The following is a 17,642-nucleotide window of genomic DNA, read 5'->3' on the forward strand; positions in this document are numbered from 1 at the left end:
CGACAGCCGTTGTTGTTTCGGAGCTGAAGGACCAGCGTTCTAAAAGTAACGGAAGTAACTGATGTCTTGTTTGAAAATGTACTTAAGTATTTGATTACTCAAACAGCAAACTAACGCGTTAGGTTACTCGTTACTGCAAAAAGTAATCAAAGTACCCAACTCTGCTCACGAGTGATTCATCGTTTGCACGCACCGAATCAGCAGTTCCACTCCCGGCTTGCACGCTCGCTGCTGAGCTCAACTGAACTGAGAAATGAACAAATCAGTTCTGGAAGTAATTCAGTTCAGTACGTTCACTCAACAGATTCGTTCTTTTGAACGATTCGTTCGCAAACGACACAACACTATGGTGCAGTGCACTATACACAGTTTAGCTACTTCTTCAGTGACTATTAAGAATGCTTGTTTCTGAGGTGCCAATGGCTCTTTTCAGTCCCTTGTCATTAAATTAGAGATTGTGAGGTAGATATTTATAAGGCCAACTCACACCTGCAATTGTGTCCTGGACCAACCTAAATGCAGACTGCAGAAAGCCCACATCTCCAAGACACTACACAAGCTAAATGAAATGTGATGTAAGGAACACTGCACACAGGATACAACAGTGTTTCCACTGTTTTTGGCCATTTTGGAGATGAGTTCCAAGAGCTAAATTTGGGCTCTGCTCATAAAATGATACTTAATCCAAGTTCAGTTACTTCCAAAGACTGGCTGCAGTTCTTTTGACTGTGATTAATCAAGGAGATGTGACATCACAGCACTACAAGGGTGACTCCAATAAATACATTAACCAGGGCCAGGACTACTATGAAAAAAATCAACAACCACAACAATGAAGAACACTTGTTAGACAAACTAAAATGCTCATGTTGTTAAGGAGAGGAGTCCATTCAGGGGAAGGTGTTCAAAAACAAAAGGTGGAGCAGAAGATGAATCAATGTCTGGCAAAGAGCACCCAGCCAAACAATACAGGGAAAAAATGAAACAAGAACACAAACACTCTGAAAGTGGTCTCATACACAGAACGCCCTCCAAATAGAGTACTGGTCCTGCTGTTGCCTTTTTAATAAAATACAGCTGAAATATGCTGGTCTGTAAGCGAGGAAAAACCTGGTACCTGATGTTAAAGGGATAGTGCACCCAAAAATGAAAATTCACCCATTATATACTCACCCATATGCCGATGGAGGGTCGGGTGAAGTTTTAGAGTCCTTGCGCACGAGACCAGCGAAAGCACGTGAACATACATGAACGCGGTGCCCATGTCTCACAGTCTCGTGCACAATCATGCACACGTGAACGCAGTGTACAGAGAGGCAGTCAGAGCTACAGGCTACAATGAGGCTGAAAACAGAGTTCAAATGACATTTTTCCAACTTTTTATGTCGGAGCTTCAGGACTCTTGGATCACTATGGATGAGCAGTATGGAGATACTTTGTGGTTTCAATTATGTGTTTTTGGACGTTTGAATCTGGGGCGCCCAGCCTCCATCAGGTGGAGTTGTGCTGCTAGCCCCTCTCCCCTGGGATCTCCGCAAGTGTTGTGAGGACTCTAAAACTTCACCAGGGCCTCCATCAGCATATGGGTGAGTAGATAATGGCTGAATTTTCATTTTTGGGTGCACTATCCCTTTAAGTTCCTGCAGGAAAAAATGGCCCTTACAAGCTTGCACCTAGTAAGTCTCAGGTTAAGGTTATGCTCTTGAACACTGCTGCAGGTTAACCATCACAGCACATGCCTTGTTGGGATTTAATTGCTCAATGAATACTTCATTCCTTTGGTTTTTATCCCATTTCAGTGTAGTGTCTTTGGAGATAACCTTGTGGTGGGTTTAATTTGCTCTTGGCTGAATCAAACATTCTCACTAACTCACAAAGTGAAAGTGCCAGACTAACAGGGCTAACAGTCTTAGCCCAAGGCTGACAGTGCTGTGAAAGTCCATAGAATGTTCCCACTTATCTACAGCACTCTCTCTCACTGTAAAACTGTTCTTTGTTTTGTTTATTTGTTTCTAACTTGAGTTTTATTCAAATAGCTCTGACCATCATTTCTACTGAAAGTAGTTGCTGGGAACATCACTAAAAAACAAGTCAAATGGAGCAAAAAGCATGAACAGTCGTACTATACTGCAGGTTTAAAACAAAGCACTAGGTAAGTCATTCTCATCAAACACAGTCTCACTATGACCGCGTCACATATCAATGTTTGGTCATGGACTTTCCACGTTGACATATGATGGGCAAGGTACCCTGGGTGTGTTGGTTGCTGACGTTCTAGGATGCTGTCAACTTCAGCCTGTAACTTGCATTGTGTATTTTCAAAATAAATGCACTACTATGTCGGTACAACACCACAAATTAACATTTTTTTGACTTCAACAACAAATGCATGTGGTTACATTTAGCAAATGTGGTTGGGTTTAGGACAAAAGAACTTGGCTTTACAATCTTACAGGAGGCGATCACTGGCCTCCCAGGTGAATGTCAGCGGTTGATGGACTCATCCACCACTCCTTCCACCCACCCTACTAGGACCTCTGCCACTTTAACTTTTGTTGTTGTCCAGCTGCATTTCCATCTGATGCCGCCAGGCGGCGTTACAGTATAATGGCGACCAGCCACGTATCATGCTGACAAGAAAGGACAGATTTCTTTGTCTGTCTGAAGCCTGAGGTCACTGACCAGGTGCCAGTTTTTGAAGACTTCAGAGTGAAACCGGGTTGCATTATCTGGCTGTTTGTGTTTCTTTCCCCATTGAACCTAATGTTGTCTTGCTCCCAGATCTCAGAAGTGACTTTCAGCTTTGTTATAATGAAAAGTGTTGGCAGTAATGTATTACAAAAGCAACAAGTTACAGTAATATACGTTTTACTTTTTAGCAGTAACAAAGTAATATGTTACCAACAGAATTTCAGATATTATTACATTTTTCTTTTACATTTTAATGTCACATTACACGTAACCAACTGAAATAAAGTTAAATTGTTTTGTTTTCATTTTCAATTGATCCACACTCCTCCACTTCGCCTGTGCACGACCCAAGAAAATATCCCCTGAAAGTTGTTGTGTCTTGTCTTGTCATAATGGGTTATGCCAGTGATCAGCACATCTGGGTGATGGCATACTATACAGTAGTGATGTCCAAATGAAGCTCCATGAACCATCAGTTGTATTTGCTGAACCCACTAGGTGGCATTCTTGGTGTAATGAAAAAGGCTCAAGGGATGGCAATGCAATTTGGTTTCAACTAGCAATGGCCAAATAAAGCTTCATGAACCATTTTCTTTATTTTTTGGGTCCACTCTGGCACTCTTTGTTCAACAATGGGTTGAAATCAAACTGCACTGCCATCCCTTGAGCCTTTTTCATTACACCATCACCAGCGCCATCTAGTGTGTTCAGCAAATATAACTGGTGGTTCGTGAAGCTTCATTTGGACATCACTACTATACAGTAACATCATCAATATGTTTCCATTTATATACCTACAACATCTATAATATATCCTGTACTGTTTATGCATTTAAGGACTGCTTCAAAACAGCAGGGATAAGTTGGGCTCCAGTTAGATTTTTCCTTGTTTCTGTGATTGACACATCTGGCCGATGCCGTCAAATGTGTGTTTGCATGTTGGCTGTGCTTCTGTTCACATCCCCTACAACAGCCCCTACACTACTACTCTCTCCAGTGCTGGTGAAGCTGACCGACACTGAACCCTTACGGCTGGGTTCCACCGGCTGTAAACGTAAGCGTCACTTCAGTGTAGCGTCGTGGCGTATCAATTTGGGCTCCACTGACTGCGTACGGAAGCGACACGTAGAGAAGCCAGCGGGGTCGTTTACCGTTTGCTGAGCCATGAAATGTTAAAGCATTTTCCACCTAAGTTATTACATATATTTGAGTTATCTACAAGTTTACTGTACTGTTTGTCATCTACTCACTTTCAAATGTCCGCTACGGATATTTACACAATGTCACGGATAAACATGTGTAAATGCATGAAAAAAAATCATCACGTCACCTCTGATAATGGTTCATTCATTTAAAAACACATTGTGCTCGTTTAGCACACTGTTTCATGTAGTTTTTATCTGCTGGAGGGTCGCGTAGCGCGACAAAAATAGAAGAGCATCCTAAAATAGAGAGTTGTCGCGTGGCAGACGGGGGTTGTCGCGCCGCTCCCGTTGCTGGTGGAGCCGCTGTAATTGATTAACAGGGGGGCGAGCTGCTACGGGACTCGCGCTGCAGACGTGTCGCGCCGCTGACGTGCCCGGTGGATCTCGGCCATTAGGTGGGTTGTGTAGCATTTTATTTGTGTTCATCATAGGGACTGACTCACACATCAATCAGATTGTTGTGCTAACTTTAGCATTTGTTTGTTGTTTTTCATGTCATAGGTCTACAAATATTGATCCCTATCTCATAACTTGTTAGACTTTGATTCTTTGTCTGCCCGCCTGTCTCTGTGTCCAAGGCTATGCGTTAATTTAAAAAGGTCTTGGGTATTTAACTGTTCTATATCATCACACTACTGTTAAAATAAGTAGGTGATTTTAAACGATTTTTAATCGGTAACCACTGTATGTGAATGCATGAATGGGCCAGATCTGTGCTTTGATTACCTGCTATCAAACAGCATGACCCTCTACCATTTTATAAAGCCTGGTCGTACTTCTGAGGTCATTTTGGTGGAAATAATGTGAAAATTGTGTAATAAGTGATGCATTACCTTACACAGAACATATCATTGTAGAGAAATTACTTTGAAATTAAGGTAAATAGTAATATGCAATGTATCACACTGAAAGTAAGTTGCACAACACTGGCTGTAAACAAAACGTCCTGAGCTAAGAAAATAAATACCAAGTTTCTATAAACAATAATTTCCCTTTACTGTGAATGATCTAAGTTGCCCAAGTGAAAACAAATCCAAGAAAGAGAAGGGAAACACAATCCCCATTGTTATGTGCATTTCCTTTGTATGTGTACATTTACTGTCATGATTAAGTGAAAATATGTGTTAAAGGAAAAATTTGGGGCGTTTTGTTTGATAACTGAATGTTTGTCATTGTGACATGAGTTTTTAATGCCACATTAAAGTAATAATTGTTTTTAAATGTTTTCATTCAATTCTGACAGTCAATGCATACATAACAGGAAATACATATAACAATGTGTATTGTATTTCATTTTATTGTTTGATTTGTTTTAATATAGCCATTTTTAATTCTTCTATAGAGTTGGATAGTCCTCCATGCAAGCAGAATAAACATATACCAAACCAGTTGAAAATAACAAAATTTAATGATGTTCAGATTCAGGAACAGTATAGCTGTGGTAGATTGCCTCAGCAATTGATAAGTCATTGTAGTTGTGCTTTCTTAACGTTGCAGGCTAAGGCTGCTTATGTTGGTATGGCAACCAAAAACAGCAGCTGTGTAGTGTACAAGCACTGTTAGCAGCCTCTGGTGCACAGAGCATTTTTCCCCCAACTGTCCACGATGTCCACACTCCAGCTGCAGCTACTTAAATGCAGACGATGTATTTGGTACTATGAAGTGATGGTTAGGTAGAAACTGTGCTGTACACCAATCAGAGACTGAATCTTTTATGCTGTGATCAGCAGCACATATTATAATATCATAATTAGAGCTTGGAGCCCCCACCACTCTCTTAATAGTGACATACAGTTATTGACCAATTTCTTTGATCCACGCATCCTATAGTACAAAAGTCATTTGCCATTAGTGTATGTGTAATCATGGTGCAAGTACTGTTGTAAATTTACTCTGCAGTATACTTCATGTCCCCCACGATGGTGTGCACAAGCTGATCAAAGAGCTGTGGTCCATTCCCACCAGAAAGGTGTGGCTCCAAATGGCTGTGACTGGAAGGTGATGGGATTTGTGGTCTGATGCCAAAGATGCCAAAGAAATTTGTAGTCCATATCCTATGGACATTTGAACAGAATATCCGCTTGGTGAAAGTGAGGCTGGAACATGGTGGGATTTGTAGTCCAGTTCCTCACTTAGACTTTCCAAATGGTTGGTGTAATCCAAAATGGCTTGTAAAACCCAGATGTCTTTCGTTTTTTCTCTCAGTGTGTAAAGGTGAAGAATATTTCAATGAGTACACAATACTACCATGCAACAACCACACATGGACACCCTGGGACATGTGCACTGTTCAAATACACAGAGGAGACATCTAAAAGACAGCAGCTAAAGGCTGGGATACACGGGTAGCATTTGGTAGCAATGGTGATCAGGACAAAGTCTATTCCTGATAAATGCTGCCTGTTTTGCAGGCAAATCCTTAGGGTTTTTAATAGTTTTTTTTAAGTAAGGGTTTTTATCGTGTCATTAAAACATTTGGTTAAACTGGGGTTAACTTTAATGCAATGGAACTTCTTACTGACTTATATGGGTGTTTCCCATGAGGTATCCGTATGTGGGAAAAAAATCTCTGTATATCACATAAGACATATTAAGACAGGCATTAGATTACTGAAATCACACTTTAAAATTGATGTTGCAACATTTCAGTAAAATCAAATTCTCTCTAACCAGTAAATCTTAACAGATGAAAGCTAAAACATTTGGTAAGGATTATCAGCTGAGTTTGGCTCACCCTGCACATTCCAAACAGTTAATATAATGCATTCTTGCCCAATTTGATTGCTTCAAAAAGTTACCCGTGTAACAATGCCTCAAAACTTCAGACACCCCCCCCCCCACTTCCACCCCACAGTAAAACATTATAACAAAGTTACATTTTCATTTACAGAAACAATAAATCTCTTTATTAATAAGCAACCTCTTTTGGTAGTTCTTGATTGCCAGATGAGATTTTTTTTTCTCCATCCGTTGGGAAGGGCTGATTCCCTTTGTGATTAAAAACTCCAATCTCCTTCTTCCCCCATCCATTCCCCCAGTCTTTCTTCCTGTGATTTGCTCATTCGCTCGTTTTCTTTCAGCATTTCTGTTTTATTCTCCTGCAAAAAAACAAACAAAAAAAAATACAGCAAATATTCGCACAGCCAATCTTCTGGCAGCAAGTTTTAACAACCTGTTCTCATTCCCAAGCTGTCAAAAAGGACACTTTGCACGCCCCTTGGTATCGCATAGTGAGACACAGGGCACCCTCTAACGTCTCTGTAGCTGAAACACATTGTAACACATGGTTAATGTTGTGAAACAGTCAAGGTTAGGTTTAGATAACAAAAGTACTTGGTTAGGTTTAGAAAAAAGATAATGTTTGCTTTGTAACGTGATGTTATTACATCCCATGAGTGACATCAGCGCATGACAACTGTATATAAAATATGTAACATTATGTTATAACATCACTGACTTTTCGCAAAATCAGGTTTTGTGTGACCAGTCCACCAACCCATCCTCCGAACCCTATGCAGACTTTATCATTCTTTATACCACGCAGATTGCTCTCAGTGTCAAGTATCCCAAGGGGTGGGTTTATACTGGAGTAAATTGAAAGCCCGGTGCATCTCGCTAAAGGGTGCCTTTGGCATCAATGTCAATAAAAGCTTCAGTATTGATGACCTGAGGATGAAAATGGGCTGGTTTTATATGGCATAATCAATCTAATGGAATCGTTCAATACTTTTGGAAGTAGGCATATTCACTTACTTTTCCAGAGTGGGAATTTTTTGCATCAAGTACAGAATCAATGTCTAGCCCTGTTCAGAAATACACCCACCAACATCTCTGTGGAGCACCAATATCAGCCGGTTCTCATTCCCAAGGTGTCAAATGCGGCAGCTTGGTCAGTGACCATCGGGGTCTGATTCTGATGTAGAAAACATGTGTCTGTATGAGATGTGCTGGGCTTTTAACTCCAATGTAAACCCATCAGCAAGTCCAAGCCGGGAAAGAGGGAGAGGTAGTGGGTGGGTTAAACCAACACAGGACTTTCACATATGACATAAATGTCACATGACACATGTAACATACATCATGTCATACAATCATTAACTCACTGAAGTTATGTAACAAACAGTTATTTTAACCCAAACCACTACCTTTTTTCTAAACCTAAAGTAGTTTTAGTGTCAAAACCTATGTAAATTTTATTTTGAAAAGACACTATGCGTGTAATGCATAGTGTCTTTTCAAGCTAAATGAAATTAGAAAGTTTCAGCTTGACTGTTTCAACTTGGCGGCCAAGTCACGAGCTTTCTCATGTTACAGCTAAACAGTACATTAAAATATAATTGTGAGAACATTTTAAGGCAAGGAATAGGTAATGCGGTAACAGAATCTTAACTCATATTTGATCAGCACTGCCTAGTTTGACAGTGTGACTGCAGTTCACAAGCAGCGTTGGACATGACTGACAGGTGTCAGATGTGTGGTAATGACATTAAAAGCAAAACAAAGTAATAGAGTGGGCAAATGAGTATGATTCTTTTACAGATTATGTGTCTCATTAATGCTTTATAGCTATAGAGACAGTTGCAGCAAATATCACAAAAAGTTATTTAATAAGAGTTACCAACTACAGCTTTCAAGCTCTTTTCCTCTTTTCAGCTGGTAAACAACAACACTGCATCACAGCCAACATCTGGTAAGGAGTGAGAGACAGCTGTCCAACCAAATTATTATTTCATGGTTGCAACATCGTCTGACAGAGTCTTTATAATTTCAAGCTAATGACAACAGCTGTGCTTTATCATCTGCTATAACAACGTTTAAAATGTGGGATCACAGAAAAGTCAGACATGTCAGGAAGTTGTCTTCTTACCTTTACTGACACACAAACCCCACCCTCACTGAGCTGGGTTACATCATCGTTTTGTGACAGCTGTATACACTAAAACATCAAGCTGATGTTTTACACTGGAAACTGTTTTGACAAATCTTCATGGTGCCTGAAATTCTTACTGTGAAAATCACGACATTTAAAGGTTGGCATATGGTCACTAAGAATGGACCACTGTTATTACAAAACACTATAAAATGTACTACTTTAGTGTAGGAGTAAATCACTTGATAATCTTCTTTTAGTCAAGAGTTTTTTCCTTTGTTGGCTCTTTAGAGTAATTCTTTGACACAGAAGAAGTTTGACACATGAAGGCAGTTAAGATCCATCTGTTATTGGTGAGAGTAACTGTTGGGGCATAATTCCTGGATGACTGCACATTATGCTTGTTTAAGCACAATATGTTGGAAAACTCTATCAGCATGTCAGAGGGAAATATCTTTATAACATGGATGACATATTCAACTCTGGTTCCTCATTTGCGTTCACCATACCAGTGACACTTGCTATATTAACCTGCACTTAAGAATTTATCTTCTACACATGCTAAGACAAAGTCCTTATTATGGTGTGTTTAAATCTACAAATTTCACTGTTACCACTTGAATTATTTTATTTCCTTTGTAATCTCTGGTTTCTGAAAGTGTTATAATGCGTGTTGTAAAGTTGTCGATATAAATGAACAAGATTATTTTTATGATTATTATTGTTGTTTTTGTCACAAGGGATACTGAACCAAGGAACATTGGTTGTGCAGGAAACTCTATTTCTTAAGTTTTAAATATTGCATATAAGTTTTAGAAAGGAATAAGAGAAATGAAACTTCTTAAATTGTGAACACAGTGTTGTGTGTTTACCTGTTAGAGAGGTTCAGGGTAGGCCTGTCTTGGGTCGTAGGTCATGTCGGGGATGTAGGGCTCATGGAGGTCCGGGTCTAGCGGCAGGCTGTCCAGAGGCAGATCAGCATAACCATAGGGAGGGTAAGAGCCATCTAACTCTGAGACACACACACACACACACACACACACACACACAGAGGAGCAGAGACTGATCAACCAAATATATTCTAGAACTGCACTCATTACCCAGAACATACTGGTGATACTTTGTACAGAGCAAACCAATCACCAGAAGAAATGTTGCAAAAAAAACGATTGTTCTGTCTATGAACCCTGACAGTCGTTACTGAGCTGAATTTTATATTTTCCTTAAATGAAGTTACTGTTAATCCATGTTTCATGGCTGTTGGGAGTTTGTCTTTGGGTTAGAATGAAACAAATTGTTCCAGAAAGGCTAACCTATCACGTGTTGTTTTAAGTGTGTTAGCAGAGTCAAATTTAAAGTAAACTTTACTGCAACTAAGCTTTGACAATTATACTTTGATGGCCAAAACCATAAAAGAAAGGGCTGGCAGTTTTTTTTTCTGTAACAGATTGTGTATATTGTCTCATATAGATGGCAGGCCCCTGAATCGCACCGGATTGAAATCATATAATGGCAGACTTTGTTGTAGTGGCAAATACTATGTTGTTTTCCAAAGAGTCAATAAAATATTGTGTTGTGCTAAAACTAATGATTTACACCCCTAGTGGTTAACGTGTGGTTAGGTTTAGGCACAAAAAACACTTGGTTGGGTGAGAAGAAGGTCATGTTTTGGCTCAAAATTCTCATATTTGGTGGCACAATCCCTCCCTGGAAAGCAGCGATGTCTCTAAAAAACAGTGCCTGGTGAAAAAACAGCAATGAGTCATTAAACTAAAAAGTCGCTGCAACGCAGTGATGTCTTGCTAAAACACAGTTCTGTTTTTGTTGTTTGTTGGCCTTCAACAGAGTTCTGCAGTGGTCAGCAGTTTGGCAGATGTCTCGCCCAGGTTTCAAGCCATCTACTATCCCCTCCACCTCCTGATGACAAAGTCAGCACATATACTACAGTGCTTTGGAAAAATTGGTATGACATGTACAGTATGAAACATACAAATGTAATATATTTATGCTTTGCAGACTGGGCTGAATCAAGCCAGGCTCACTGTTTCCCCCTGTTCCCTATCTCTATGCTAAGCCAAGCTAACCTGACTCGTCTCATTCCAATTTCATCAAATACAAGCACTTGGGCAGTGACTTCTGTGTCAATGAAAAAAGCCATCCTATCACACTGCACCTGACAGCATCAGTGGGAAATGTGGCCGCACAACAACGCAAGCCAAACCACATGCAAGTGTTGGCTTAACATAACCATGTGCATTTATTGTTGAGGAGAATTGTTGTACCGACATAGTACATTTATTTTGAAAGAGACTGCATGCAAGCTGTATGTTTCTTGTGAAAACTGAAGTGTATTTTGAAAAGACACAATGCATGTAACAAATGCATCCAGGGCACCTTGCACATCATATGTCGATGAGGAAAGTCCAAGACCAAGGGAATGTGTTGGCTAACCAAGACCTGACTCTGGATCCATACTTAACACACACACACATTAGCTTGATATCAGTCTCCTCAGCTCACTCTCTGAATGACAGCACAAAAATGTGTTTTGCAAAATGTAAAACTGTGTTTATGATGCCACTGACACCATTGGCGGCTGCTGATCTTTCAAACAGGGGAAGCTCACTTTAAGGTGACATCATAAAATTTGTCATATTGTAGCGAGGCAGTAACTTATAAAAGGAACATTTAATTGAAGCCGTTTTTCAACCACACTCATGCCATAGAACCACAGCAAAACACACCTCAAATATTTTCAGATGGGTTTAACGGTGAAAATGAGCTATATGGCTTATGGAAATAAGGAACTCCGGATAGCAATCTGTCAGAAGACTCCACTCGCAAATATCCGCATGGGACTGAGCTCGAAATGCGACGATGCCGGTGTGTATTTCCCAAGCGCTGTCAATCGCAAAAGGGTTCAGCCTTTTAGACAATTCCTCCAATCATGCATACACCGAGTGTCCTCTCTTGCCGCATTTGTCGCATTTATCCAATGACCGTCTCGCTTTGCTGCATGAAAAAAATCTGCTCAGCGCTGTCTCATAGGAATGCTTAGAGGCTCCGCGTCCACCGTGCTGACACGAGAATGTATGACAGGGAGGTCGCGTTTGAAAACTGGTGATAAACAGCTGACATTTGAACATCATAGTCATGATGTGAAACGTATCCTAGTGCACATTTAATGCAATGTAAATTCTTATTTTAATGTAAATTCAATAGTGCATATTTGACCATTTCTTCTATGAAATTTTAGGGGAAGTTCAGCCTCCCTTGTTGTCTCAGAGCAATCGTCCCTTACTGACATACACACGCACTATTGTGTTTTAGTTACCATTACTTGGATTAGATGAGGGCACAGAGAGTGATTTTATGCTGCGTTCACCGGAGATGGGCTGCACTACCTGGTCACTTTTAACAGAAACTTGCTTGTAACTGTCATGGTGTTGTAGTTGGGCAGAAAGAAAATACAGTAGTTCCTACTTGAAACTGCTCACAACAGTTTCAAGTTTTGTTTTGTTTTTTTTGGTGTTTTGAGCACCACAAGCTGAGTGCCATGTAGTTCGATTGTACTGGAGAGAAGGCAGACATCTCTACAGCTAATATCACCAACACTCTGTAGACTGATAGATAGCACTACAGGTAGGAGGAAATATATGTATTTTAATTTTTTTTGTGAACTGTCCCTTTAAGCTCAAACTGAACATGGCATAGACCTATGAATGTGTAGAGGCTGATGGATGTATGGAGGTTATGTGTGAGAAACATTCCAGTACTGAATAAATGAGTTCATTTGGCTCTAACAACTACACCATGAAACCAACACCTTCAGTTGACCTCTATTACAACTAGAGAGCAGTGTGTGCATGCATGCTTGAGTGTGTACTGTATACTACTGTGGTGGATTAAGCATCTAGAAAAAATGACACATGGAGATCCCAGCTTTAAATAGCACCAATACCCTCCTCACTCACACACACACACACACACACACACACACACACACACACACACACACACACAGGCATGCACGCACACATATACACACACTGGATGAAGACTCAGCATTAATTAAAGATGGAGAGATGAAGGGATTTGCAGAAAGTATGTACACAGAGCAAATCAAAGGAGAAGAACAGTTTAGTGAGAGGGAAAAAACTGATGAGAGGAAAAAGAGGAGGAGTGCTGCCTTCAGCTTTTGATCATTCCTTCTTTTTTCTCCTTTGTCCAAATTCCTTTTCTTAACTTGTCCTCTCTTCTTTCATCCATTCTCATATGCTGTTTTAGTTCTCTCCTCCTGCTCCTTCATTGCCTTCTTCCTTTCCTCTTATCTATCCCTCTTTCTCTCCTTACCTCTTATTACTTCCTGCATATCACTTCCTGCACTGTCCTACATTACGTCTCTTTTTATTTTATTTTTTTGCCAAAAAAAGAAAGGTTTTGAATTGGGCTCTGTAGTTTATAGCAAACATGCTAAAAACTGCAGTTCCTCTCATGGCCTCTTGAGGCTGGCTCCAGAGGTCAGTCAATCCCCATAAACACCCATATTAAAATGTCCAACTTAATAGCACAAATAAACATGTTTAGAACCTGTCACAAAAAACTGTTTTGGTCTCTAAAGGTAATTTGCCCGTTCATGACAGCTGTATCTATTTAAACGGGTGAATTTTCACATAACTCACCCGTTTAAATGTTAAGGCTTGAAATCATACTTAATTAAGGCCATAATCACTTTTTACAATAAAGACGAGAAAATTATTTAATTAAAGAAAATATTAAAATATTAGTTACTGAACATTAGAACTTTTTGGTGGAACCTATAGCAGCATCAGCACTAAAATAGTCAGAAAAACGCAGGATTTATCTAAATGGGCTGATTTTTTACAGCCCATACTCCTAGAATCAGCTTCCAATCATTGTTGTCACATCGTGAGTGACAGGTGTCATGACAAGCCCCCTTGATTTACTGTCCAGTTGGGCTAAATTCATTCAGCCCAGGCCACAGACTTTTGGCTAATGATAGTGCGTGGAAGTACAGTGAGGGCCTGCCCGCTGTTACTGTAGTGGGAGAGTGAGCACTGAGTCTTGCGAATTGTGTTAGCATCATGCTGAACGAGGTGGATTATTTTAAATGCTGTCTATCGAGCGGGACCTCATCCAGAAATCATCGGACTTAAATGACTTGGTGATTAACCTGTTTGCATCCCAGAAAGGCCATCGATGTGAGCTTCTCTTCAAATAAGGTAGGCTCAAGCCCTAAGTTCTTATTAAAAGGAGCATCTTTACCTTTCCTGTTTGTGTGTACAGCGGAAAATAGTCAGTGTGTGTGTGTGTGTGTGTGTGTGTGTATGTGCGCGTGAGCGAGCCAGCGAGAGAGAGAGAGAGAGAGAGAGAGAGAGAGAGAGAGAGAGAGAGAGAGCTTTTGGCATCAGAATATTTTTGTAGTTAGCCTAATTCTCTAGTTTTGTTGTAGTGCATTGTTGCTGTAACCTGGTACTGTATCTCAGTGTGATGTTACTGTTACTGCAGCTGAATTATTGATCAGTATAGGCCATAGGCCTAATGCGTTAGCCCCCCCACCCAATTTCACCATGAGCCGCTACTGGTAACATCATTATGGTGTAACCAAAGAATCACAGAGTATAGCTGTAGCCCTAACAGTCGCTATTTTAGTGTACTGTTTTTTAGTTCATTTATTAATTTTCCATAACCACTAATCCTGTTAGGGGTCACAGGGAAGCTGGAGCCTATCCCAGCTGACACTGGGCAAGAGGCTGCTAGACACAGAGACAGACAACAAATCACACTCACATTCACACCTAAGGCCAATTTAGAGTCACCAATTGACTCCTGTAATCAACCTGATGCTGATGGTGATGTGTGATGAACTGACCACCAAAAAATGAGAAGTATACTGATTTCTGCTAATGATAATTAACACACCAGATCTGTCTTTAAAGAGTCTATAAGATCTGATCGAGTTGAAGCGAGAACAGCAAATATGATGGAAACTTTACATACTGCTGTAACTGTCACTTGGCCTGATGTGTATTAAAGCCCATGTTAAAAAAAAAAAATATATATATATATATGTTCTTTTCAGTTTAGGATCCTGTTCTAGGCTGTCTAAGCTTAGGCACTATCATACCACCATACCCTCTTGTCATTTTACCAAGGTATACAGTATGTGACAGTATTTGTGTAGTTAAAAGAAAACAACAACAACACAGAAACAAAAAAGAATGCACCAGCATTGTCTTGATTAGTCTTTCCATCGTTCCAAAAGTAACCATCTCTGGTTTGGTCAAAATAAAGCTTTATTTTATCAATTAGATGTGAAAATATGCTAGATCTACATGCTGTTTGTCCACACTGTCTCTCTGTGATGGCCAGCTTTTTACTAGTCCTGTAACTTTGTCCCCATCAGTCGAAGTCACCATCTTCTCAACTCAGCTGCCTGTACAGTAGGGCTGTAGTCTCCGGGAACTGCCCATTGGTCCGACAGCCCATTGGTCCGACATCCCATTGTTCCGACCACATTAAACCCATTGCTCCAAAGTCCCATTGTTCCGAAATCATCATGATGCCCTGTGGTTAAAGGACAATATCGGTATTTTTCAACCTGGGCCCTATTTCCCCATGTGTATGTGTGCGTATGATTCATGGGTACAACTCGATCTAAAGTTGGTTCAGTATTGAGGGAGCCGGCAGCCGCGAGGTAGATATGGGGGCAAATGTGTCCCGTATAAGTTTGTGCATTGAAAGTGTTTTTTTTCGCCACTGACCGGTTCAGATCGCCAGTGCTATCTCTGTAGATAGCATACTAGCGTTTCCCTGACCCTTCACCTCTTCCCAGCCGTGACGTCATCTCGCGAGAGCTTTGCTTGTTGATGGATGTTGACGATATATACGAGGGCAAAGTATGCAACAGTAAATGTGCGTCTCGGAGACAATTCTAGGTATCAGTATTACATGCATAAAGACATATTAGTCATACTTACTCGATGGATAGTTGACCATTTGGTCCCTGTGGTTTTGGCCGCCTCCTCCAATTTATTTTGGGCACATGAAAAAGGTATCCAGCACTGCCCTGTTGATCAGAGGGGGGAAATCCTCTAACATTGTTACACAGCGTTTGGTAGTTTCTGTATCATCCCAGGACACATCGAGACCATGAATATTGGGCAACAGGTCCCACTCGTTGCAACACAGACATTCTTCCTCTGTGGGCATGGAGTCACAGCAAGGAGCACCACCAGTCCTCAGAGATTCGCGTTCGTGCAGCCGCTGTTTCACCCACGTCTGCTCGTTGGCCCTCTCTCTCTATCCTCGTCTGCTCTTCAGTTTGTAGGAGCTCCTCGTCCGTATACTCGGGCTCAAATAAGTACGGGCGGCCATCGTAATAAAAGGGCTCATCCTCATTCTCGAAATCGGGTAAATATGCAGCCATGATACCGATGCAGTAAAACTCTCAACTGTACTCCGGGACAACCAGCGCCACTCTGAGCAGTGCTCAGCATGGCTCCTCTGTTTTCTTCCAGCAACAAGCAAAGCTCTCGCGAGATGACGTTACAGCCAGGAGGAGGTGAAGGGTCAGGGAAACGCTTAGTATGCTATCTACAGAGATAACACTGGCAATCTGAACCGGTCACTGGCGAAAAAAAAAGCACTTTTAATGCGCAAACTTATACGGGACGCATTTGCCCCCATATCTACCTCGCGGCTGCCGGCTCCCTCAATACTGAACCAATTTTAGAACGAGTTGTACCTATGAATCATACGCACACATACACATGGGGAAATAGGGCCCAGGTTGAAAAATACTGAAGTTATCCTTTAAGGGCTGGTTAGGTTTAGGCACACTTGGTTAGGGTTAGGAAAAGATCATGGTGTGGGTTAAAATGAAAAAGAAAGTGACAAACATATAAGCCGTGAGCCTGCTTCGCCTCAAGCCTTTCCCAGCTGACCCAGAGCCAGTCGCGGCGCACCATCAAGGTAGAAATACACCCGCCGGGAGCCATTCAGCACCGTGGACCGTCGGACTAATGGGATGTCGGACCAATGACATGGACCCGTAGTCTCCTGGTCGACTATTCGATTATTTGGTCGCTATACTCTCGTCCGACCAAATTCTCGTTAGTCGAATAATCGCGTGTTACTTTCATAAGGAGAAAAGTGCTACATCAATAGCTTTCCAGGATTAATCCATTATTTCCTGCAGTGGGAGGGACAGGCTAAGTTACCTGTGAAAATGAGGGTGTTTTCAAAACACCCCCATTGTTGACAGAAAGTTGAACTCACCCACCCTCACGCTCAGCGTNGTCGCTATACTCTCGTCCGACCAAATTCTCGTTAGTCGAATAATCGCGTGTTACTTTCATAAGGAGAAAAGTGCTACATCAATAGCTTTCCAGGATTAATCCATTATTTCCTGCAGTGGGAGGGACAGGCTAAGTTACCTGTGAAAATGAGGGTGTTTTCAAAACACCCCCATTGTTGACAGAAAGTTGAACTCACCCACCCTCACGCTCAGCGTCGCAGTGACGCAGACCTCCTGTCAGTTTCTGTGTACCAACACCATTTCCCTCAGTGGAAACGAAGCTTGTATTTACTTGTATTTCACAGATAAGAAACAATAAATTGTGAAGACAGTAAAGCCTCCACTAAATTATAGCTGCTGCGCAGCGAAGGGTCGGGTCCGGGCTATTTTTGACAAATTTCGGCAATAAACAGGAGAATAGGAAGACAAGACAGTTGACAACAATGTTCATTTTGGACCACTTGAGGCTTGAACCCACAACTTCTGGAACCAAAGACTGTCATCTATCGCTCTGAGCTAATTGGCAAGTGGCAATACAACAGTGGCTTCACAAATT

At 41.1% G+C, this 17,642-nt stretch overlaps 1 protein-coding gene across 2 annotated transcripts in view; it reads right to left on the bottom strand.

Annotated features, from left to right (window-relative positions):
- Positions 1 to 5,287: 5,287 nt before the first annotated feature.
- Positions 5,288 to 17,642, bottom strand: part of jupb (junction plakoglobin b) — a 313,084-nt gene continuing 300,729 nt past the window's right edge. For both annotated transcript variants that reach the window (XM_050068714.1, XM_050068715.1), the window contains exons 16-17: positions 9,639 to 9,778; positions 5,288 to 6,994 (exon numbers count right to left, since the gene is read on the bottom strand). In XM_050068714.1, the coding sequence (XP_049924671.1) occupies positions 9,642 to 9,778 (137 nt within the window). In that variant the 3' untranslated portion in view covers positions 5,288 to 6,994; positions 9,639 to 9,641. The remainder of the gene's footprint in view (positions 6,995 to 9,638; positions 9,779 to 17,642) is intronic.

The sequence above is a fragment of the Epinephelus moara genome, chromosome 18 (assembly GCF_006386435.1).
Source record: "Epinephelus moara isolate mb chromosome 18, YSFRI_EMoa_1.0, whole genome shotgun sequence".
In the NCBI taxonomy this organism is placed as follows: Eukaryota; Metazoa; Chordata; class Actinopteri; order Perciformes; family Serranidae; genus Epinephelus; species Epinephelus moara.